The 23,968-nt window shown below is 49.5% G+C and overlaps 2 protein-coding genes across 5 annotated transcripts in view; one reads left to right on the top strand and one right to left on the bottom strand.

The window, feature by feature from the left end:
- The window catches only part of MTOR (mechanistic target of rapamycin kinase), a 71,136-nt gene that overhangs the window by 15,522 nt on the left and 31,646 nt on the right, over positions 1-23,968 (top strand). For 2 of the 4 annotated variants that reach the window (XM_072977523.2, XM_020782169.3), the window contains exons 18-29: positions 250-379; positions 2,183-2,433; positions 3,938-3,979; positions 5,062-5,148; positions 5,336-5,503; positions 6,000-6,112; positions 6,376-6,538; positions 6,677-6,769; positions 7,426-7,572; positions 8,853-8,995; positions 11,272-11,434; positions 11,927-12,072. In XM_072977523.2, the coding sequence (XP_072833624.1) occupies positions 250-379; positions 2,183-2,433; positions 3,938-3,979; positions 5,062-5,148; positions 5,336-5,503; positions 6,000-6,112; positions 6,376-6,538; positions 6,677-6,769; positions 7,426-7,572; positions 8,853-8,995; positions 11,272-11,434; positions 11,927-12,072 (1,646 nt within the window). The remainder of the gene's footprint in view (positions 1-249; positions 380-2,182; positions 2,434-3,937; positions 3,980-5,061; positions 5,149-5,335; positions 5,504-5,999; positions 6,113-6,375; positions 6,539-6,676; positions 6,770-7,425; positions 7,573-8,852; positions 8,996-11,271; positions 11,435-11,926; positions 12,073-23,968) is intronic. The other 2 variants (XM_072977524.2, XM_020782170.3) reach the window with 1 other exon arrangement.
- On the bottom strand, positions 14,417-20,660 carry ANGPTL7 (angiopoietin like 7). The gene is made up of 5 exons (XM_020782171.3): positions 20,224-20,660; positions 17,571-17,671; positions 17,027-17,221; positions 16,499-16,697; positions 14,417-15,884 (listed from the first exon to the last, which is right to left on the bottom strand). Exons 1-5 carry the CDS (start codon positions 20,582-20,584, stop codon positions 15,691-15,693), a joined length of 1,050 nt encoding a protein of 349 aa, XP_020637830.3. The 5' UTR covers positions 20,585-20,660; the 3' UTR covers positions 14,417-15,690.

The raw sequence follows: 23,968 nt of genomic DNA, 5'->3' as shown, positions 1-23,968 counted from the left end.
ACAGATTCTTAGAAAGTTCCTCTCACCATAAAGAGCTTTTAAAAAAATTTAAAAATCCTTCATGCAAGGTCTGGAAACCTTGAGACTGTGGACCTTGATGCTGAACGCTAGAATTCTGCTCTTGGAATTCATGCTTTGCAGGGGAGTTTTACAATGTGGCAGGACACCCTCGCCCCTCCCGTTAGAGGTGCCTTCTTTGAAACACAGTGCCTCCTTTAGCTCACGTGTGTCCTAACCTGTTCCTGCCAGGCTATTCGTGTTCTTGGGCTTCTGGGCGCTCTGGATCCATACAAGCATAAAGTGAACATTGGCATGATCGACCAGTCCCGGGATGCTTCGGCCGTCAGCCTGTCGGAGTCTAAATCAAGCCAAGATTCTTGTAAGTCTACCAAGGAGGGTGTGATCTCTGCTGTTGGGATGTTTCCACACTGTTAGGGGCAAAATGAAGGGAAAATCTGGAGAAGGAGGTGTTGAGTTCCAGAATTGTAAACTCATTTTAAGATGCCCCCCCTTTTTTGGTGCACCCTGTAAGCTCTGATCTCTTTTTGTTGTTGTTGTTGACGACTACCTCTGTCGGGAGGTTTTAGGGAATATGGAATCGATGCTCGGTGTTTCCCCTTAAAAGATTTCTTTTTCAGTTTACTAGCTCAGGAAGGATTAATCACACTCTGTGGATTGGCTGAAGCAGGTGGGTGGGATTCAGGAGTACCATCCTTTCACACAAATCTGGTGGGTAGCTCTCGCTTCATCAATCCATGCATGTGAATCAAAGGCCTTGGGAAAGGCCAACTCTAGCCTTTCTCTTCGGTTCGATTCCACCTGGAATTACGAATCAATGAGTATCGGTGAAAAACATCAAGGAAGTCCTCATTGATTGGAGAACTTCTTCCTAAAATACTGTATGAAGTGCTTGGCTTATTTATTTAAAGCCTTTTCTCTTTCGTTCTCTTCTTTGAGAGAAAGGTAGGCAGGTGGTTGTCTGGGACAGACATTAAGATTCTGAGAACTGCCCTGTTTTAAACAATGGGTTGTATTCATCTGGGAAACGGACGGCTCCCCCTTTCATGGAAAAGGTGCCTGTGAAAACATTTTTTGTGCACTGTGATGGCTCAGTTTTCCTCATTTCCTGTCTCTCCTTTGGGTCTTGTGTGCCGGTTCCTGAACAAGGGCTTTTTAAAAAGGTGTCTAAACTACTTGATGTGGCCCACAGCTGCCTGCTCGCACCCCATGTTTGTTTCAGACTGCTCTTTGACTTCCTTCCGCGTCAGGTCCCCTCCCTTCCCCGAGAGCCCACGCTGAGCCAGCCGATGAATTCCCGAACTCCTACCAGTCAGCTTTAGAAATGCTATAACGAAGTTACTTCGGATTAGACTCTGGATGTTGAGCTCTTCCAAGGTTGGAAAAGAAGCGCAGGATTAGAGTGCAGGCCCGAAGGAGAGGAAGGCCAGCCAAGCTCGAACCAGAGGAGATTATAAACTTTTCTCTCCAGATGTGGCTTCATCACTGATGATCTTCTAAGCTTTCTCTCCTGTGGGCGCAAAACAGGCACCTAATAGCGGTGGCTTTGGATCAACATTTGTTGAGCAAACGATTAGAAAGAGATCCCGGGATCAGCTTTTGGTGGGGATTTTAAAGTTTAACCAACGAGGATAATGTTTTGTGCTGGGTTGTTCTCCCCCCCCCCCCCCCGAATATCCGAAATTTTGCCGCCTCAGAAAGATTGAGTTAAGGCTCAAACCCTTAAGTTTGGAGGCTAAAGTCATCTTAGCGGTGACCATTTTTGGAAACAAAAGACTCCCAACTGCCCCGTCTCGTGGCCTCTGATGGCTTCCTGGAGATAAGAGGAGTTATGTGGGAACCTCATGAACTTGGGTGGCTGGGTGGCTGGCTGGCTCAGAAAGGTTTTATTTTTTTAAAAAAACTGCTGTGGCTGATAATGTCACCCTGCGATGCAACATATGGAACAGAGTTTCAGCCACTCTCTGTGTGTGTCTCCGTGTGTGTCCTCTCTTAGTGGCACCTGGCTTTGTAAGTCTTGGTGGGTCCCTTATTGGTTGAAAGGCAGGGCAGGGAGGTAGACAGACAGGTAAATAACACACTCAGCCCTGAGGTCTGCTTTTTATGGGGTTAAAAGCGCATGGATAATGCCGATATTCTCTCTTTCTCCCCCTCTGCTTTCCAGCTGATTACAGCACCAGCGAGATGCTGGTGAACATGGGGAACCTCCCTCTGGACGAGTTCTACCCTGCCGTCTCTATGGTGGCTCTCATGAGGATCTTCCGGGATCAGTCCCTGTCCCACCATCATACCATGGTGGTCCAGGCCATCACGTTTATTTTCAAGTCTCTTGGGCTCAAGTGTGTGCAGTTCCTGCCTCAGGTCATGCCCACCTTCCTCAACGTGATTCGGGTTTGCGACGGCGCCATCCGCGAGGTGAGCTGGCCCTCAAGAGGGCTTCGTTTTTCCACCCCCCCCCCCCGGTTGTTGCTCTGATGCCCGAATCGGCCTCGGAGCAGCAAAACCCAGAAGGAGATTCTGTGGTTTGTGGTGCTGCCAAGTTGCAGGCAAGCGGAAAAAGCGAGGTGTTGGCTCCGTTCTCGGCTTCCAGTTGGAGCGGATTGCCAGATCTTCTTTTGCTGCTTCTCTGGAAAGACTACTGTCTCGTGGCTGTCTTTTTTTGAACAGCAAGGGGAACCCACCCTCCTTGCTCAAGTGATGCAGCTGCTGTCATTTTCATTTGGCTTTTGCTGATGCATGTGAGGTCTGCCTGTTGTCATCCTGACATCCCTACAACAGGTGTGTGCTGCTTCTCCCCCCCCCCCCCCCTTTTCCGGAAGGGGAAAGCATGCAGTACCACAACCAGCCCAATTCCTGGCTCCATGCTGTGTTATTATAATCCTACCATGGCTCTTCTAGCTGTCCTCCTGGTCAGCAAGTATGTTTCTGTGAAAATGAACAGCCCTTGAAACGTCGCTTTTGAAAAACCTAATGGAATAGTAATCAGTGATCATTCCAAGCACACACACCCCTTCCTAGGTGGCTAGGGAGCATTACAATTGCATTTATTTTTCTGAAAATGACACTTTCTGAAGTAGCTAAAATAATATAATGCAGTTACTTTGCAAAAATCAGAATGCTATCAGCTCTTGGACTGCGGTGCAGACTGTATCTAAGTAGAGAGGCCACCCTCTTAAAACCAGAGAAGTAAGGAAAAATTACACCTAAACATGGCTGATTTTGGACTTGTTATCACATGCTTCCCTTGACCATAAGAAAACTCCACAAGTATCTGCCCTTATTAATGCAGCACTCAAAAAACTAGAGAATATTACAAGGCCCTTCATGGTCTCTTCTTTCTATTTCCTTAGAGGAGAGGGCTCTGAGGGCAGAAAGGTGTGTTTGGACTGCCCATTAGGTTTAGAAGAGGCCTGGGTTTCTTCATGTTGTTCTCCAGGCTAAAACTTGTTGCTTAAAAAAGGGGGGAAAGATCCCTACGTCGATCTATGAATAGAATCAAAATCCACAGATGGGCAGAACCTTTGTTAATGAAACTGTGCAAGCTTTTGAGTTCTCCAGGACTCTTCATTGATGATGGGGGAAGGAAAAGTCCAAAGCCCTAAGGAACAATAGGAAGATGATGGCACACATAGCGGTCTCTGTATTGTGCCCTGTTTGTACAGAATGGGGAAAAAAACATAGAACACAAGTGTCAGCGGCAGGTGCTAATTCTGGGTAGGCCCCTCATGCTGCTGTGAAGCTGCCCTTCAGTCGCATTGCCGGAACTGCTGTTCCTCACTGGTCGGTCTCTCCCAGAACAAACCCCCTTGTTGGATTCAGGGGAGGCCCGAGGTCCAGCGCTCCAGGTAGCTGGCCCTGACGTGAGCTGACTTCCTTGAAAGATGTGGACTCCTTGCCTACTCTGTTTACAAATTTTCAGGTCAAAGAAGATGGTGACAGTGTGCTGGGGAGAAGAGCCGAGGTGGGTATGCGTGGCACTTCACACGCCCCCCCCCCAAGCACGACACTTTTGGGTGGACCTCTTCCTAGACCAAGGGGCACTGTTCTTAATGGCTACAAAACATGCCAGGGGCTTGGAAGCCAAAATGTGGATCCTTCTTTTCAGTTTCTTCATGAAAGTGGTCTCTCCAGCAATGGAAGTACAATCATAACAGATTAAATAACTAACTTTTTAGTTCCTGGTCAGGACACCCAAACTCTCCTGCCTGAGGTGGCCACTTCCCTTTTGCTCACGGTCGGGCCGGCTCTGCCTAAGCGCCTTCTGTCCTGTTCACGGAGCTGCTTTCTCTCTCTCTCTCTCTTTGGTTCTTGCACGGTTGGGGTTGACTAACAAGCCACCCTTCTGTTCCTAAAGATGCCTGGGTCCCCAGGTGTCCGGCTTTGTCACTAACCTCCCAACACGCCTGAGCGCAGGGAGAAGGGGACATGGTTGTGGATTTTAGAGAAGCCTCTGTGTTCATTTGGCTGGTGGAAAAAACGTAGCTGCCCTAGGTGAGTTTCCAGAGTTCTGCGCCTCTCAGTTTCTGGTCTCACTGCTTGCATGTTTGGATGCTGTGGCGCTCATTGACGGTGCCCCACACACTTGTGTGTGTGTGTGTGTGTGTATCTCGCGCCTCCGAGGTCTGAATCGTCGTGCCCAAGAGGGCCCTCCAGTTGGAACACTGGCGATGTAATGCCACAGGGAGACTCGGCCCTTGGTGGACAGCAGGGGTGAGGCCACCTGTTCCAGTACCAAGGGCCAAATCAGGTTTCAGAAAAAGGCCTTCCGGTAGTGGGTGGAGCCCAAAATGCCAGCATCTTTGAGTGTCAACGTCTGTCAGTAAGTAAGCATTGGGAATTCCAGTCTTTGGGAAACAGGGAAGTGAGGGATATCAAAGTTGGAAATTCACCAGACAATCTTCTTAAGCAAAAAAAGGGCCTCGAAATGGCCAGATTCAGACCCCAGAGCCTGAGATCTCCACCCACGGCTTATAGCATGGGAGGATAGTTCAGGGTTGCTCTTTGTGTCTTGTATAACTCGCTCCCTCCTGTCTCTTCTTGCAGTTCCTGTTCCAGCAGCTGGGAATGTTGGTGTCTTTTGTGAGAAGTCATATTCGACCCTACATGGATGAAATTGTCACCCTCATGAGGGTAAGGGCTGTAAAACCTTTGGCATGGAAAGGTTAGCCTTGTGTCTAAGGGGGCTATGAGGCTAACGTGGTGGCAGGAAGAGCCTGGGTCTCATTAAGGGATAAAACATTTAGGTTAGCAGCAAACCAGTACGTTTCACATGAGTTTGCTCAGCTTTCTCTCTCCTTTTTTTTTCTTCTCATGCCAGGATTTCTGGGTGGTCAACAGTCCCATTCAGAGCACAATCATCCTCCTCATTGAACAAATCGTGGTGGCCTTAGGTGGGGAGTTCAAACTCTACCTCCCGCAGCTCATCCCTCACATGCTGCGGGTTTTCATGCATGACAGCAGCAGCACCCGCACCGTCTCCACCAAGGTGAGCAAGACCGCCACCGAGAGGCCCGAGGGGAGCCTTTGGGTGTGAGTTTTTAATGTTCTCACCTAGCCGCACTGAAACACAGAAATGCCCATGCCTGACTGAAGGCGACTTGATTGCAAAACTTGTGTGGGCACCTGCATGCAGATGACGTTCCTGCGGCAGGCCGAGGGGGTATTCTACCCGCCACAGAAAGCGGAACGTGGTCCCATTGAATGCCAAGGTTTCTGTATCCCACGTATAATCTGGGATGCTTGTTGAGGAATACATCCCCCGTAAAGGGTGTTAGATGTGGAAGGCTAAAGTGACCCCACTCTTTCCCAGGCAGCCTGAGAAGTGGGGTCTGGGCCCTACTCTTTCACATTTCCATGAACAAATAAATCAGGAGCCCAAAATATGTTGTTTCTTTACCTCGGAATATCATCTCACAGGTAAAAAGCAAAGAAGGTTTTTGAACACAGGTTCATGTTGCTATTGCGCTCTCTTCCCGTTGCAGCTCTTGAATGCCATCCAGCTGTTCGGCGCCAACCTGGACGACTACCTGCATCTGTTACTGCCCCCAATGGTCAAGCTCTTTGATGCTCCAGACGCCCCACTTTTGGTCCGCAAGTACGTAAAGCGGCGGCCTTTTCTGTGTATTCCTCTGATCTGTTGGGAGCGGGTGTCTCTAGTTGTTCCGCGGAGACCCAAAAGACTTCTGGAGGGCCTTTGCGCTGAATGAATCTGGCAGCGTTCGTGTTTTCCAAAATGGTTTTGGAAGTGGCTTGCTAACAGTGGTTTGCCATTGCAAACTCTCACGGTACATGGGCCGTATACATCTTTTACTTTTATGTTTGTAGTCACAATGCTTTCTACTCCCCACTCCCATTCAGAGCTGCCTTAGAAACTGTGGATCGCTTGACAGAGTCTCTGGATTTTACTGATTACGCTTCTCGGATCATTCACCCCATCGTGCGAACTCTGGATCAAAGCCCGGAGCTCCGGACCACTGCCATGGACACGCTCTCGTCCCTGGTCTTCCAGCTAGGAAAGAAGGTAAAATAAATCTGCAAATATTCTCCAGAGTGGGAAGGCCGTGTGAGGCTGGTGGGTCGGGTGGTTGAGCTCTCAGTGGAACATTCGATGGCTTCGCTTGAGCCGTAACCAGTGTCATTGTCTTCTTTCTCTCGGCAGTATCAGATTTTCATCCCAATGGTGAACAAGGTCTTGGTACGCCACAGGATCAACCACCAGCGCTACGATGTCCTCATATGTCGGATTGTGAAGGTCAGCCGACTTGAGGGCATCAAAATACAAAAGGGTTGGGAGAAGCCAAGACTCTGGTCTCAGACGTGGGTGGGAAAGCTCCAGCGGTCCATTTCATACACATTACCCTGCGTGGGGGGCTGCACTGACCTCCTGTGAAGTTTTTTTTTTAAAAAAAGGCAGAGCCAGGAATAGCTGGAGTCGGCTTCCAGTTCTGTAAAAATGCTATTTTTACCTGCTAAGAGATATACCTTATTTAAAAGGAAGGCTTCCAGGTGGGCAATTTGCCTCTTTTCTTTTGAGAGAAGGGCCTTGGCATCTGCAGGATGGGCCTCATTCCCAGTTGGTGGCAGCGGGGAGGCAGAGCCTCTCTTAACTCTAGGTTTCAGTTCGTCTGTGAGCCAAATTCCAATTTATCCTGTAAGTGTTCCTTTGCGGTCATTTGTGTGCTGATCAGCAGAAATCCCTTCCCTTCCTTGCCTGGCAGCAGGTATGAAGGCACCTAGCTGGGTTTGGAAGGTTGATAAATGGGAAGGAGAAGGAGGTTCAGGCAAGAGACGGCGGTGCCAGAGAGTGAGTTGGAGAAGCGCCTCCTGAGAGGCTTGACATGGCCAACATCCCTGGATGGGCCTTGATCATCCAGCCAAACCCTCCTCCTCCTCCTTCTGTGCCCCTAGGGCTACACGCTTGCCGAAGAGGAGGAGGATCCCCTGATATACCAGCACCGCCTCCAGAGGAGCAGCCAAGGAGAGGCCCTCGCCCGCGGCCCAGTGGAAACAGGCCCCATGAAGAAGCTACACGTCAGTACCATCAACTTGCAGAAGGTAGGTGGCGTGCCGGGTTCCTTGTGAGGCGTCTGCACGAGACGAAGGCGCTGCCGGGGGGGGGGGATTCAGAAAGGAGGCAAGCCCTTGTGGCCTCTGAATGGCTTCTCTGCACGCCATAGTCCCTGTCTTAACCATCTAACCGATGTGCCCACGCTGGCTCTAACCACTGAGCCTTTCCTCTTTCTGCATGGCAAGTCATTGTGGAACATCGCATGCCAGGGCCCTCAGCCAGGACAAAAAATCTAGCTTTGCAGAAGTTTTCTGCAGTGCGTAACATTTTCCTTTCTGACTGTGGTGCCCGCTTGGGCATTAATGCAATTATATCCAGCGGCTGTGATCAAAGGCCATCCTTGGGCTAGATCCAAACGAAGGGCCTCTATTTGTGCTTCCACTTTCCTACAGAACTATTAAAGATGCAGGAAGCTCAGACTTCGCTAAATCTGTTTATATATATGTCACACGCGATTACAGGGCATAGTTGCACTCCAAGTTTATATTTGTCTTCGAAGAGGAACACAGTGCACTAGTTATTTTGAGTCAGTGCATTGGTCCTTCTAACCTCATCTTTTCAAATTTGACTCTCCTTTATTTTAAAACACTGACTTTTAAGATGTAAGACGAAAGTTCTCAATTTTATTCCATTAAATCCCACCAGTCCTTCTATCAAAGACCAGAAATCTCATCATGGAAGCTGTATGCTTACATGCATTTTGTTATTACATTTATGCAAGATATTAAGGGTGTAAAAATACTACCCTAGTGTACAGCAAGGTTGAAGGATATTAAAAAAATGAATTAGTATTTTGGGAAGTGAACACAAAGACCGGCGGGGTTGACATGCCTGTCTGTATTAAGTTGTAGCCCAAACAACGGCTCTCGGGAGACCTTAGAGATGCACATGTTTTGTACGGCACCCACTTTTATGAAGTGGAGTCTATTTCTTCCGATGGCCACTTCCGCATGAAAAGCATCGTCCATGAAAATGTATGCTGGACAAAATGCGTTCAGTTTCACCATGCCGCGGGACCCTCCGTTTCTGCCGCTATGAGGAGAACGAAGCAAAGGGGGGTGAAACCCCTGCTTGTTTTTTGTGAGACAGTTCCTGCATCCCCGTCAGAAACGGAGGCCAGTCTGCCGTGGCTTGCCTTTTCCTTGAGCTAGACCATTTCACAGGGTTTGGGAAGGAGAGCCGTGGAAGGTGCGGGGGGGGGGGAAGGCCAAGGTGTCGTCTGTCATGGCACTTTCACCCGGGGTTAAGCCTGTCCTTTTCGCCGCAGGCCTGGGGAGCCGCCCGGAGAGTCTCCAAAGATGACTGGCTGGAGTGGCTGAGACGCCTGAGCCTGGAGCTGCTGAAAGATTCGTCCTCCCCGTCTCTGCGCTCGTGCTGGGCCCTGGCCCAAGCCTACAACCCTATGGCCAGGTAATGGCATTTCCTGCCTCTCCCGACTCTGCCTGATGCCTCGCCCAGAGGACCAGGAAAGGAGGAGGGGACCACGCAGGCGCCCTTGTGGACGGAATTCAGCCACTGGTTAGGGGCAAACAAAAACCTTTTAGAATCTAGTTTCACAGCTAGCTTCCTTCCTTCCTTCCTTCTCTCTCTCTCTTTCTCTCTCCCCCCCCTTCCCCCGGCTCCAGGCAGCTCCTCAAGGTGTGTTTCTTAGCACTGAGACAGGAAAAGTTAAAAAAATAATAATAAGTCTACAGTGCCTCGTGCTCTTTCCGGAATGTAGCAGCAGATTGAAAAACAGGGATAGACAGCCGTCATCCTGTCCCTCCAAGTATTCTAGATGGGGAGTGGGTTGAAGGTAGACTGAGGTCCCCCCTGCCAGGTTGCTGGTTGACTTGCAGGAAGCTGTCAGCACCCTGGTGACTTTCTGCGGCTTGGGAAAAGTCACTTCAGGTTTCAGTGAGATGCTCTGGGGTCTGTAGAAGGTTCGGGTGTCAAGTTGATTTTGGGCACGTCGGTCCTTCTGCTGTATGCCCTTGCTGAGCCACTGGTTTGTGGCCGGCTGCAGGTTGTGCCCCTGACTCCTTCCATCATCTAGTTCGCTCTGCCTGGTCCGCACTGCCTTGTCAGCTTCTCTCTTTTTTTCAGAGCTGGTTCCCTCTTCCTTTCTGACTCCATTTCTCTGACACAATAATGTCTAAGAAGGTTGGATTTTTTTTTTTAAAAAAGAGAAACTAAATTCACTATTTTGTACAGAAGGAACATGAGAACTGTTATATAATTAAGGCCACAAGAGTTATGCAATTAAAGCCCCAACTGTTATACAATTAAGGCTGCAACGGCATTTGCGTGGCGGGCAGAGTTGGAGCCGAAGCGACTTTCCAAAGTCTCTCTCACTTCTAAGCCAACATTCCTTAGAATGAGGCTTCAAATCCAGATAAAGCTGATCTTAAGGCAAGCGAGGAGCCTGCCTGGGTTTTAACGAAAAGGCTTCTGTGTTCAGGTTTCTGGTGAGACTAGCAGAGTTATTTCTTCTCCTGTTTCACCCCATGATTTATCGGAAATGCCAGGGGTGGGGGGAAAAAACCCTTGGAATTGCCATGCTGGTTCTCTTTGGACAGACCTCAGATACCGCTTTTACCTGGGGCTGTAGTCGCGAGAGCGTTTCTCCCCCCACATATTTGATGTGTGGCCGGTTGCACACGTGTCTCTCTATCCATGTGATCTGTCCAGCAGAGTATCGTATTCCTAAGTGGATCCCCAGATAACCTTCGAGCACGTTCCACCTTCTTTTATTGGCAGCTGGTTTTGCATCTGCTACGGCTGTCATCCTGTGGTTTCTCTCTGGTGGGTTAGGGTCCCAGATGCTGCTCACTAAGCAAAGGTCCTCCTGAGCCCTTCAGAACTCATCAGGTCCAAGAAAGATGCCCGTCTTCTGCCTGGCTGTCTGAGGCAAAGGCTGATGGCAGCCGGGCTCATGGAGCAGGAAGCGCCGTGCCTCCATGTAAACATCTTGCTTTACCTTAGAACGAGTGATCAATGCAATCATCCCAACTGGCAGCTGACGGTCTTGTTTTCCCTTTTCGGTGAACGGGGCCACATGCCTCTCTTGAAACGGACGGCTTCTGCTGTTTTGGAAAGAGAGACCTTATTGTCAAGTCTGTTACTTGTCCGGTTTAACTAGTGGTTCTGTGTTGGGCTTCTTGGCAGGAGGAACCACTTCAGGTGGCATGGCGAACACCGTTCTCGATGGATTTTTTTAATTAATCCCTTCTGCCAGGGGTTGGCAACCTGGTGCCCTCCAGATGCTTTGGACCGGAACTCCGAGGGCTACACCTAGAGGCTTCTTTCGTACATTCATAGTCAGTCACATAATAACTGAGTTGGAAGAGGCCTCTAAGGCCCTGGAGTCCAACTCCCTGATCAAGCAAAACAGAAGGTGGTCCTGTTTTCTCTTGCATGCCTCCTGCGTTTGAGTGCTCGCCACCGCCCAAGGTCATTGGTCCCCTTGTCGTACTGCTCTAACAGTTAAGAAGTTTTTCCTGATATTAATTGGCGGCAGATCTTCCAGGTCTTTCTCCATCCCGTCAGTGGCGTGGGCGATGGTGCCAAAACCAGCTAGCTTTATCAATATATCAGAAGCAAACACTTAATTTTTTTCCATCACTAAGTTGTTGTTCTTTCCTTTCCTTCTCTCTCGCATCTTCCACTACCACAAACACTTTTCCCCCCCAACACTCCTCCGGCAGAGATCTGTTCAACGCCGCCTTCGTGTCCTGCTGGTCTGAACTCAACGAAGACCAGCAAGATGAACTGATCCGCAGTATTGAGTTGGCGCTGACCTCCCAAGATATTGCAGAGGTCACCCAGACTTTGCTGAACCTGGCGGAGTTCATGGAGCACAGCGACAAGGTAAAAAGCGAGGGGAGGCAGTAAACTGGGCTCTCTTCGCCCTGGGCTTGGTCTAATTTGATCCCAGATCATGTCTCTCTGTTTAGCTGCATGTCCTAAATAATGGGCCGTGCCATCCCCGACTCCTTCATAACCACAAAGCCGTCTGCTGTCCGTGGGAAATATTGTTTGTTCGCTTGACTTTTTTGCTGATTGATTCAGGGTGTGGGTTTCATTGCCTCCGTGCCCTTCCTTTCCTCGGCTGAGCTCAGCGTGGCCTAGGTGGCCGTTCTGCCCTCACCGCTGCTTCGTCCTCACAGAAATTCTGCGAGGGAGATGACGGAGGAAAGGAGGGAGGGGGATCAGGACTGCTCTGTGAGTGTCCTTTACTCCTCCAGGAACTGCTGCTTAAGTCCGCCCAGGGTGCCCCTGTGCACCACCTGGCCTTGCCCTTTCGTCTGTCTCACCCCGCTGACCATCAGCCGAACCCCTGTCCTCCTTCCTCTGCTGCAGGGGCCGCTGCCGCTGGGGGATGATAATGGTGTCGTCTTGCTGGGCGAGCGAGCGGCCAAGTGCCGTGCGTATGCCAAGGCGCTGCACTACAAGGAGCTGGAGTTCCAGAAGGGCCCCACGCCGGCGATCCTGGAGTCTCTCATCAGGTAGGGCCTGGGGCTCTGAGTTTAACACCATGCGGCCATGGCAAGGAGGGGGGGGAAGCCTTTGAGCGAGTCGCATGCGTCGTTTGTTGTGGTCCTTCTTTTTGTCCAGGCCAAGGCTTTGTCTTGAGAGATCAGGCCTGAGGGAGGCAGGTTTCCTTCTACTCTTAAGACTGGCAGCAAAGGCTCGCTGGGTTCATTTCCACCAGATTCTGCTGAATAGGCCTCCAGAGGGCACAGATCACGTTCCGAGGCAAGAGGCCTGGATCCTTTGATTTCTCCCGGCACAGGCAGGCACCTTGGGCTACAGTTTCCCCAAACCCTGAACAGCATGGCTAGTAAGCTAGGATCATGGGATTTGTAGTCTTAAAAAAAAAAGTCTGGAGTGGACCAGATTGCTTTCCCCTCCTTTAAGGTATAAAATGAGAGTGGAGCGTCCCTTTTTAGGTTGTTGCCTAAAATGAACCTTTTCCCACTAAGGCAATGCACATAATGCATATCTTTACGGTGTCCTCCTTAGCCAGTAGACTTAAGTCACTTTCAAGCGCCTTTTCTGTAAGTGATGTGTGAAGACATTGGCTAGCGCCCGTTTAGAACACCAAGACGTGGCGTAAATAGGGATGCTGCTTATGAAATGCTTGGATCCTTTGTCCTATCATTTGGGGGCTTAGTGTATATTTTTGGCAGTAGCAGCGACAGGGTTTGAGCTCATTGTAAGCCCACAGAAGCTCTGGGAGCGGACTCTCCCTGTGTCTTAAAATACCACCATCTGGTATTCAGAGGCCGCTGTAAGAAACGGCCGCGCTCTCTGCCAGGAACTCTGCCGGCTTCTCCTCTTTCTTTTGCTACCAGCCCAGGCTTCCCTCCTGCTGTTGATCTGAATAAATCATCAGCCAGAGCTCAGAAGAGTCCTGGCGCAGGGGTAAAGAATGGCGACTATGGTTCTGTTAGCCAAGGGATTCTGGGGGGATTCAAGTCCAGAATAAGCAACGTTTCCAAGTTCTGGCTCCGATTGCCTGTTTGTGCCATTTGATCAGCCTGAAAATGGCCTTTCGGCGCTCTGTATGAAATGTAAATGCAGTTTTCTTAGAAAAGGTGGGCTTTGGGATGGTGCTGGAGTTCCGGTTCTTGATAGTGTCGGTGAGACACGAGGCATAAAGAAATGAAAACCCATTGTGCCGTGTGCTGACTCAATGTGGGAAAGAGACCTTTAATCTGTGGCCTCTTTATGCAGTTGGTTCTGGGAGGATCGAAAAGATAAAGGCAGCTCATGGCTCTCCTAACATTCCTAGTCTCTACCATTTCTAAGGGATTCGCCTAGCCAAGTCTCTGGCAGGGTGGGTGTTTTTGGCCTGTCCGTTGGTTTGTGGGGATGTGTTGCTCCTGAAAGCTGTATCTTTCTCTCTCTCTCGCCCTTCCTGTTTTTTCTTTTGAGGCTTGGAAAAACAAGCCACACTTTTTCAAAAAATAAAACTAGTGTCCCTTTTGGGTTAAGTCTCTGTGGTCACTGGATTAAGACTTCATAGCTGCTCTCTCCAGTCACAAGGCAAATCGCTTTTTAAACTCTCATGCCAGTGTCGGAATGAGATAGGGAAACCATCTTTCTCAGTTGGCATTTCCAGAATTTGGACTATGTGCCATACTGATTCCCAGCCAATGACAAATTGTCGCTAGGAGAACAGGCAGAACAGAAGTCTTTGAAGCCAGTGAAGGGACAAGAGCAGGTGCTGTTAAATAGCAATATTAATAATGAACCTCATTATTCTAACCAGATGATTTGCTCTGAAAGGGTCATGAAGGATGCTAAGAGTCTAGTGGTGAATGTTGAAGTTCAGATCCTCATCAAGACAGCCCCCATGGTCACAGGAAAGATCTGTAACACAGATCAGTGTATTGATCCATACTGCTAGGTGGAAGGAGCAGGTCTTTGGTAAGGCTAATGGCTCTTGATTGCCCATTTGGGATCAAAAATCCTTTGCTTGTAGAGTCCAGGTTGAAACTCTGTGCCTAGGGTTGCAGTCTTAATTACAAGTGAGTCTTTGAAAGAGCCTTTGCATCTCACTTCCTAGTTAATGAACATATGATTGCACCCTGCTGTTTACTCTGTGACTCAAGTCTGTGTGTACTGCCCAGATGTCTTTTTTTAATTCTGCCTTGTATTTTATTCAGTGCTCTTGTACCTTACATGTGGGACTATTTGTGGCTGTATGTTATCACACGATACACCTGCAGCTCTCCTTTCCTGAGAGTCTCTTCTGTGGTCGAATTTTACTCTTTCCGTTTTTGTGGAATTCTGAATTTTAGTAAGGCCATTCACGGGAAATTTTGACGTGAAATTGAAACTCGCTTTTAAAAACAAGAACGTTTATTGTAGAATCTGGGAAAAAATGCATTAGAAAAAGGCAAATTTTGTACAGAGCCCTCTTTTGATTTACAGCAAGTCCACCTGGAACATCTTCCACTCAGTATTTCCTAGAAACAGGACACTTTGGGTGATACGCTCTACAATTTGGCTAGCCGGCGTATACAAGGCACTTCTGAGAAAACGTCCGTCTCCCAGTGGCAAGACAGCAACTTTAAATTAAGCTAAATCCCTCTTGTAATAATAATAGTAAAAAAAAGGAATAAAAATAGATATATTAACTATGACTCCACTCTGGCAACCCAGTTAAGCAGGAAATGAAGCTGTGAGAGGAGTCTTCCATGGCTTTTTAAGAGGCAGTGTGTTGGGCATTTCTTCTGCTCTTCCCTGATGTCTCTTATCAAACGCTGGCTGTGTTGTCTGTCATATTTTTTTGCTGGCAGTTGCCTTTCCCCCCACCCCACCCCCAAAACAAACAAAACAGAAACCCCTCCAGGCATAAATATTAGCCTTCCAGAGCTGGGAGACTCTTGTCAGCCCCTTTTGTGTTGATTATAAAAAGGACCATCTGTCGTCAGTTTCATAGGCAATTGACTGGTCAACCCTATCTGACTTTTTGGGGTGGCAAGGGGGCTGCCTTTGAAGACCGAGACTCACACTTGTTGTTCTCCTTGTCGCTCCCACACTGCCCGCCACCCCACCCCTCCTGTGCCGGTCCTCTTCACCTCTGTTTCAGCGATACCCTCCCCTCTGCATTTGCGCTAACCTAGAACTGGGGCAGAGGCCGCGGAAGGAGGGGGTCATTAAAAGACGTTGGGGGAAACCAGTGCACCACATTCCTTTCTTACGAGGAGACTGCTGCAAGGGGGTGGGATTTGGCCGTGGAGCCAGAGGTTGCGAATTCGATTCCCCTCTGTGCCTCTTTGATCGGGGCTGGACTGGATGATCCCTTAGGGTCCCTTCCAGCCCTGTAGTTCTAAGATTTTGAGAATCCCTTTGGAAGAAGACCTTGAGACGAGAAGGGAACAAACGTTTTAACATGTGGTTCAAAGGCCGGGAGGGGTCTTTCATAATCACGTGCAAGGCGGGACCCCCTTCGTTCAGGCCTTGCCTTTCACGTCGCGGGTTGGCATTTGCTGTGAGCAGTGTGTGTGTGTGTCCGTGTGTGTCTGTCTCTGTCTCTGTCTCTCTCTGCTTCCCCTCCCTCCGGTCGGTCGTCCCCACCCCTGTGAAGAAGAAGAAGCCTCGGTGGTGCCTCCTTACTCGACTTGGTTGGTGTCCGCCTGGGCTTTGAAGTCGGAGGGCCGGATCTTCATCTCCACCCTCTTCAGGGAGTACGTTTTCCCGTGCCATCCATACCAGGTGATGCCGTCCGTGCTCTTGTTGTGTTCGCCGTTCCGGTAGTAAACCCCGTTGAGGTTGGAGTCTGTGCAGCAGTTGTACCAGTAGCCACCTTTTCAAGAAACAAAAGGGGTGGGGAAAAAAGTCAACTGGGACTTGACTCTGGTTTGTCTGTTTTCTTCTCTCCCAATGACTCAGATTCGACGCATGGCTCAGAATAATTTTTTCTGAGGAGGGGGGAAAGCTTCTTTTTAATAGGGACTTGGGGTTTTGGACTTGGTACCAAAGACTAACCGACACGGTTCCTAACCGTTTTGAGGGCGGACAGATGGGTCAACGTGGAGCCCTGTCTGTTGGCTAGGGTGGGACCCAGAGTGTTAAAACATCAATCATTTCAACAGACCAAGGAATTTGTACACGGATATACATTGCTCACCCTGTTGGTGGGTGCTGCCAGATAGTGTAGGACTGTAACCCATCATCCCTCCGTTTTGGCCATCGGTGTTGGTTAGGGAAATGGGGAAAGGACTATTTCAAAGAGCAGAACCCGCTGTTTGGCTAGACCATAGTAGTGGACCTCTGGTGGGAAGGATGGGTGGGGAAATGGTTTTTTTCTAGTGCAGAATCCGAAAAAAAGAAAAGGAAGCTTTATGTCCCCCCCCCCCAAAGCTGAGCTCTGCTGGAGTGTGGCCGAGGAGGCGGAGGCGGGCCCTTCCTCACCCTTACCTTTGCGCAAGAGCGCACAGTGATCCACACACTTGTCGTTGTCCTTGTCCTTAGTGCTGAAGGCGGTGTTGTTGTGGTACCGCAGGGAGTTGTGGGGGACGTTGCCGCTGTAATTGGACAGGAAGAGGCGGTAGCTGTTGAGCTCATTGGCCAGCGCGAAGTGGTTGTATTGGGCGTAACGGATGTTGCCGTTCCAGTCCTTTAGGTGGGCGGCAGGAAAGAAGGAGAAAGGGCCTCTTGTTAACAACGGATTTAGGAAAATGTTTTCTACCAATTTTAAGCCGACGGGGTCGATCTAACTCATGTGGTTTTAATTTGCTTTGGATTCACTTCTTTAGTATTATAACTTGTAGAACCATGTTTTATATGATTTACTCTGATTTATTGGAGCCTGTCTTTTGCGGGCTTGTGGAGAGCTGTCTTTCCTCCCTGTTGTGGTAGGAGAGTGGGAATGCAAACCCAATCATTAAATTCCTGGCGTTCCCTTGTGACCAAGAGGCAGGAGGGTGCTGAGAACCAGTCACTTACTTCCAGCTCCACGCGCAAGGTTGTCGGGCGCATCGTGAGTCGGTGGATGTGCTCGTTTCCGAGCCAGAAATCGCCCTGGATGCTGCCAAAGCCTTGCTTATACTGTTTCCAGTCCCGGCTGAAGGAAATCAGGCCGACTTTACGCCTCTGGATGACCGTCCAGCCTCCTCCGTCGGTCTCCATATCACAGTAGACCTGGAGTGGCAGGAGGAAGGAGCCGCCGTCAGACGACGAGGTTAGGAAACTAATTCAGACTCTTGTCTGGGGGAGGCAGGTCCTTCTTGCCTTTCTCCATGTCAGTGGTCAAAGTGATTGGAATGACTTAAGAGGCCAGACACAGAGACTGGCAAAATGTCAGGAAGAACAACCTTCAGAACATGGCCAAAGAGCCCGAAAAACCCACAACAATGAGTGAGAAAAGTAAAGTGAAAAATTATTTCTTGCCCACAGTGTCTCATTGTGGACCATGGACTTTTAGGCCCATGGGGCTGGCTGGACTGCAATTTTTTAAAGTTGAGAGAGAGAGAGATGCATTCTTCCTTACCTGTAGTTCTTGTGTCCCAAGAAATTCATCAGGGAGGAGCCTGTAGACGCCGGAAGTCCGGTAATTCCGCTGGTAAAGGGATGAGCAGTCATACACCGCATCTGTACGGGTGGGAAAAGGGGTGATAATCAGATATTTGAAGAGGGACATTGATATTTTTGACAATGTCTGTGTGCCCCCTCTGATCACAACTGTCTCTCTATACCTCACCACTTTCTGTCTCATGCACATACCAAAAAACAACAACCCCGAGTTGTTTTCAGTTCTTATCTGCCAGTCCGAGGAGTTGTCACTGTAGGCACTGGTGGCTGGACTGATTGGCAGGCCAGCCACATCTGGAGAGCTGTCGGTGACCCCTTCTTGCGCTCATGAACATGCCTCTCTTGACATGCTCCGTGAGGCCTCCTTCAGCCAGGCCTCCCTGTATCCCTTGGATAGACTGGGGCACAGGAGATCTCAGTGTTGGGCAAGGCCAGCCTTGGGATGCTTGGCGTGGGAGAAACTTGGGCCCAGGTTGGTCAGAACCCATCGGTCCAGGAAAGCTTCTGGTAGCTTTGGCCTCAAGGGGTGGAAAAGCCTTATAAAGGGGAGGCAAAGATGAGCCTGCCCTAGCGAGTGGAGTAGAAAATAGCTATAGTTCTGCAAGCAGAGTTAAAGCTGTGTCCATTAGCCCGGCTCTGGGAAGAGCTCTTGCGACGAGGCCGGGTATGGCCTTGTATCTCTTTGAGCTACATGTCCTTCTACCTGCAAGGGGCTTTATCATCATCTTCCTAATCTTAGAACGGCAGAGCTGGATGGGAACCCACGGATCATCCAGTCCAGCCCCTGTCCAGGAGGCCCCATTGGGGGAATGGAACTCCCAACCTCTGGTTCCAGCAGCTCAAGGTCCGCTTCGTGGTCTACTGTCTGCTTAGTGCTTAGAAAAGTTCCTTTGGTGAGCTGCAGCTCTCTGAAGCGCCCGACCAGCATGGCCAGTTGGGGAGAAGATTTAAGTCCATTCCCCATTAACATTTGCATGCCTTGGATCTAATAATGATGATCCCGAGCTGTCTTACGGAACAGTGGTTCTCTCTCTTGGGCGCCCAGATGTTCTTGGACTAGAACTCCCCAAAAGTCTTTGCTGCCAGCTGTGCTGGCCGGGATTTCTGAGAGGAGTTGTCCAAGAACCTCTGGGTGACCCAGAGTTGGGAACCACTGTCACGGAGCTTAATGTAACAGGGTTCTGCAAAGTGCGCTGCACAAAATATTCAACAAGAATCCTACAGTTTCCTGATCAGGAGAGGACCGGATTCCTCTCACTCTCTTTAAAGACCTCTTAGTCTTTTCTTGTTTTAAACCTCCCCACGGAGCAAGACAGAGGAAGGTGAGACTCTGCCCCCCGGCTTCCTGAATCCTCTCTAGCCAGTCCTGGATGGTCCATCCAACCTTCGTAATCGGTAGACGAGGAAGATGGGAAGGGTTAGGCCACCCATCTGGAGAGAATGCTGTTCTGTCCCATTTGCCTCTGTTCCTCGGACTTGAACATCTTTGAGAGACGGACGGCGGGGCCCAGAGCCCTCTTGCGTGTTTCCAATGGTGCCGTCGAGTGGAGGAGCTGGATCGAGAGAATCCATGTGTTTGGGCTGCATGCGTTGTTGTCGCCTCCCCCGCTCTCTCACCTCTTGCATCCGGGGCCTTTCCCTTTTGTGAGCTGAACTTTCCCAGTTTGGGACAAGCGGGTGAGTCTTCTTTCCCGAAGGTATTTGCTTCTTTTTCCATGCTTAGAGCTCAACATTCAGCTGCTTCGAGGGGAGGGGGAGAGGGTGTCCCTGAGGTGGATTTTTATCCATCCTGACAGCTTGAGCAGAGTGCGAGGTGAATGATTTCCACCTGGCGGGAAGGATTAGGCACCAACTGGGGCTTTTGTGTATCCGGTGGTTCAAGCCCCTACATGACTGACTGCCTTCTGTGCGTGTGCTGTGGTTTTGTTCTGGAATTTGGCCTAATGGTGACTCTAATGAAATGTGCCATCATATAATTGCTTTTTGAAAAACAACACCACATAACTGTGTTGATACTGGACTTGTTTTGGCGACAAGCTTTTGGTTGCTTATGAGGATGCCAAAAAAACTTCAGAAATTGTAGACCTTGCTCTGAAAACTTCACCCCCCTTGTGTCAAACATTTTTTCTAGTGTGACTGTACCTGGTGAAGAAAAGGAGCTTCTTTCAGGGGCCCAGGGAGCAAAGCGAACTACCCAGGTGTAAAGCAAGTCAGAGCACTTCAGGGAGACAAGAGAAGTATAAAATATGCACACACCATTAGCATTTCTTCTCCTACTAGATAGCCATCAGTTTCTAAAAACCCGTTCAAATAAAAGCTCTTTGCCTGCCAGTGGGAGAACAACAGGGAAAGGGTTTCTCAAGCCTGCCTTGGACAAGAATTTACAGTATAAGCGAAACCTCTGATGTACCAGGGGCAGGGTTTGCATCGTCCAAAAATGTAGCTGGATTTCGGCTTCTGGTTTTTAGGTTTTGGGATGCCGCTGGGAGAATGGAGCCCGCGGGCTGAAAGGGTCATTTAGATTTGCAAACGGAATTTCGAAAGGAAATGCTGGGTGACCCCCTTGGACTGGGTTTGAGGCTGCAGCTTGAAAACCCCGTCTGTCTCCTTACCTGCGGACGTTTGGGTGACGGTTTGCGCTGCCTGGAGCTGGACGATGCCCAGCTGGTTGTTCATCTCGGAGTATTTCCCTTCCACATCGTTCAGGCGGAGCTCCATCCGCTTGACGCTCCCTTCTAGCTCGATCACCTGCATGAGGGTGCCGCCCAGCTCGCTCTCCTGCTTGCGGCTGAGCTCCTCGATCCGGGCGGACAGGTTGGCCACCTGCACCCTCAGCTCCTCGCAGCAGGCGGGCATCTTCCCCCCGTTGGCCGGCTTCCTTTTGGGAGGTTTCTGGAGCCACGCCGGGCAGATGGCCAAAGAGAGGGTGAGCGTGCATAACCAAGCCAGTTGGGCACTGACCCCCGGCTGCATGTTTACTTCTTGTGGCTTTCTCTCTCTCTCTCACTCTCTCACTCTCTCTCTCTCTCTCTCTCTCTCACACACACACACACACCAGTGGTGGTTGTTTCAGAAAGGATCCGTTCTTCTCCCCTCACAGCTGGAGAAAAAAAATATATACTTTTCGGCAATGGAGGAGCCTGCAAAGCTGGGCTAGTAATGAAATTTTCTGTGAGGGCAAAGCAAAACCCAGCTGGGATTCACGCCCGTCTTTTCCTTAATGCTTTGATGCTCTCCAAAGTAGACCGCTCTTGTGAGCATCGGTGTCCTTGCTAGAAAAATGTGGGTCTCTGCTTTTCTCTCACCCATCCTCAGCATCTTAAATATCCATGCCCCCCCTCCAGGTCCCTCCACACACACACACACCCTTGCAGCCTGCTAAGCCACTCCCAACTCATCTGTTTGAGTCAGGTGAAACCTAAGAAGCTTGAGAGTTGTGTATGTGTGTGTCTTGAGGAAGTGGGTGGGTAGGAGGATTTCCTCTTCAGCCCGTCATTCAACTCAGAGGGGACAGAAGGATGGGAAGACCCGGAGTTGACATTACAGTAAATGATGATTTAATACTCTGGAATGTTAGGGAACAGACTATTTGGTAAATAGATGGTTTTGGTCTCACCCTTATGTAACAGATTGAATTCCATTTCTAAGATTCCTTATTTAAGATCACCTTTGTGAGTTACATTTTTGATGTTTTTTTCTCCCCCCTGACTTATTGCAGCAGAAAGACCACCTTTTTCTAAAGCAAAGACTTCCACGGCTTTTTGTGACCGTGGTGTCAGGAAACTTTGCCCCCAAAGTAAAGGAATATTAAGGGAAGGATGGGAATTATAGTTCCCCTGTCAGTGCTTCTTGACCTTGGGTCACCCAGGGGTTCTAGGACTAGAACGCCCAGAAATCCTGTCCAACACAGTTCGTGGTGAGGGCTTCTGGGAGATGCAGTCCAAGAACACCCGGGTGACCCCATTGCTAAGGGATTGGGGGAATTGTAATCCAAAACCATCCAGAAAAAGGCAAGAAGTCCCCACCGCAGAATTGGGGTGTTGTCAGAGCTAGACAGGATGATGATATCTTTTGCTTGAAGCCAAAGAGGTTTGGGTTTGATCATGGATTCAGCAGAGAGATCAAGTGGGAACCTTATATATGCTAGTTTGAATTGCTCAGGAGAAGGACGGCAGAATATAAATGTGCTAAACAGACAATATTTGTTTGTTTGTTTCAATTGTTTATATGCTGCTTTTCTCCCCACAAGGGACCCCGAATCTTTCCATGTAAATGCTGGACTTGCCAAGGCCAAGCCAATTGGCACTGCTTCCTCCCGCCCCATCACCCGGCTCCGGTAATCAAATGGTGCCTCACATCCTATGGCTTGAGGCTGCCAGACCCCCTACACTTGCTCGTAATTTCCCAGGACGATCCCAGTGATAGAACTGGACGGAAGAGCAAATAATTTAGGAGTATCACCGGAAATCAAACATCATGTCAAAAATGTCTTTGCTTTAAAGAGAGAGAAGGGAGGAGTAAGGATGATGCCTTAAGCCCTCTGGCAATATTCAGCCTCCTTGGCTTCCCGGCTGGGGGCTCCCACGCTTTCCCAACACTCAGGATGCCACCAGACCCCTGCACTTCGAAAAAAGAGTGGGCCACAAGCGCCAAAAACGTCGGAATAAAAAGCGTGCCTGATGCAGGAGGCACTCGGTGGCTCGCTACTCATTTTGGGGCCGATTATTTTGCACGAAACGTTTAATTGGACCGAATTAAAGCAGGGCATGGGGCGTCTCCCTCTTCCCTACGCCTCCCCCAACCCTTGACCCTCCTTTTTCATTCTTTCCCTAATCCAGTCTCTGTGCCTCCTCCCGGCCCTAGTTTCTCTCCCTTTCTTTCCCAGGGGCAAATTCTTCCTTGGGCCTCTTTTGATGAGAAACATGTTTGTCAAATGGAAGGCCAAGGCGGGGGGGAGGGGGGGGAAGTGTCCCTTCTCTCCTTCAGCTCTCCCTGTTCCCCTGATCTCTGTTTTCTCTTACGCCCGCTCTCATCCCTGTTCAGAAGACTGAGCTGCTGGGATTTTGACCCTTTTTGCCTTTACTCGTGGTTTGCAGATCCGTCTCGCCATTACGTGCTTTAGGATACAGATAAAGTGCTGCTTCAGTCATTTTCCCTTGTACATTTGATCATTCCTCCCTCATGTGGGTGCCCTCCAAATATTGCAAAAGCAAAGTGTGCCACTTACCTGCCGCCCCAGAGGGCTTAAAGCGCTCTCTGGATGTTTTTGCAACCTAATGGCACAGGTTACACATTTGATCTGTGTAGTTAAGTGACTGGCCTCTGTAGGACGAAAGGTTGAGTCCACCTTGAGCGGGCTACCTGAGCCCAGGATCCAACTCATCTTAGAACTAATGAGCAGAGTTTTCACTGCAGTAGTGCAGTTTAATCCGTTGCACCATGACGCTACAGGTCCCCTCATTTTTTTTTTTTGCCAGGATTGACCCACATAACCTGGGAGCTGCAGCTGAAAAGCACAAATCCGGGCCCCTTTAATGCAAAGCATGTGCTCTGCCCCCCCCCCAGTTACAAGTTATAACCTTAAGCTCTTGTTCTTTGCCCCCATGTGACCATCCCATTTCTCCTCCTTTAACTTCTTAAGGCCACCTGTAGATCTTGGCCTCCTCTAAACCTCCCTACCCATGCGTGGTTTTTCAAACAGAGAGATGGCTGGAATTCCGCGAAATCCCCACCACCACCACCATGTGAGGGTCTGACTCCCATGGGTCCTAAAAGCTTCCTTCCTCTTCGAGAGAGAGAGAGCTCTTTTGAGAAGCTGACTTATCCCGGCAGGATCCAGGCAGGGCCCGGTGGGGAAGGAACTCTGAGACGAAGCCTTTGCCTTATCGGCGAGTCCAGAATCTGAGCTGCCCTTTTTCCTGGGGTGCCGTCCTTCACCTCCTTGTATTCTGCCTCACAGCCTGCAGCCTCAGCTGCTGTTCCTGTAGAGTTGAAGATGTTACGTAAAAAAAGAGAAATAATCTGGAGAGTTGTTTTGTTTTTCCCTTTGGATCAGACTTACCGGCAGCGGCTCTTTTTATAAAACACAGTGAGGCCCTTGGGAAAAAAAATAGCAGCAATAGCCCCCCCCCCCAAATCTGTTCTATGAATTTATGGGAGATCTCGGAGTCTAATGAAAACCCAAAATAAAGTTTGCGTTGATGATGGGAAGATTATGAAATCCGCAGGCAGCTAACCTTTTCTCTACTCAGCATGACTGAAAACGTGCTTCTTTAAGAAAACAAAGCAGTTTCTGTATGTCTGAGGGGAAAAAACAGAGAATTGGAACAGAATCGTAATTGGGGTTTAAGATGACCT

The sequence above is a fragment of the Pogona vitticeps genome, chromosome 7 (genome assembly GCF_051106095.1).
Source record: "Pogona vitticeps strain Pit_001003342236 chromosome 7, PviZW2.1, whole genome shotgun sequence".
In the NCBI taxonomy this organism is placed as follows: Eukaryota; Metazoa; Chordata; class Lepidosauria; order Squamata; family Agamidae; genus Pogona; species Pogona vitticeps.
Note: the sequence above shows the minus strand (reverse complement) of the source record. Positions and strands in the feature narration are given on the sequence as shown.

Excerpts from the sequence above, each read along its gene's own strand:
- ANGPTL7 (XM_020782171.3), bottom strand. The coding sequence starts at position 20,584 with ATGCAGCCGGGGGTCAGTGCCCAACTGGCTTGGTTATGCACGCTCACC. Across the intron at positions 17,672-20,223 it reads CGTCACCCAAACGTCCGCAG|ATGCGGTGTATGACTGCTCA; the intron begins GTAAGGAGACAG and ends CCACCCGTACAG. Across the intron at positions 17,222-17,570 it reads TTGGGACACAAGAACTACAG|GTCTACTGTGATATGGAGAC; the intron begins GTAAGGAAGAAT and ends CTGCCACTCCAG.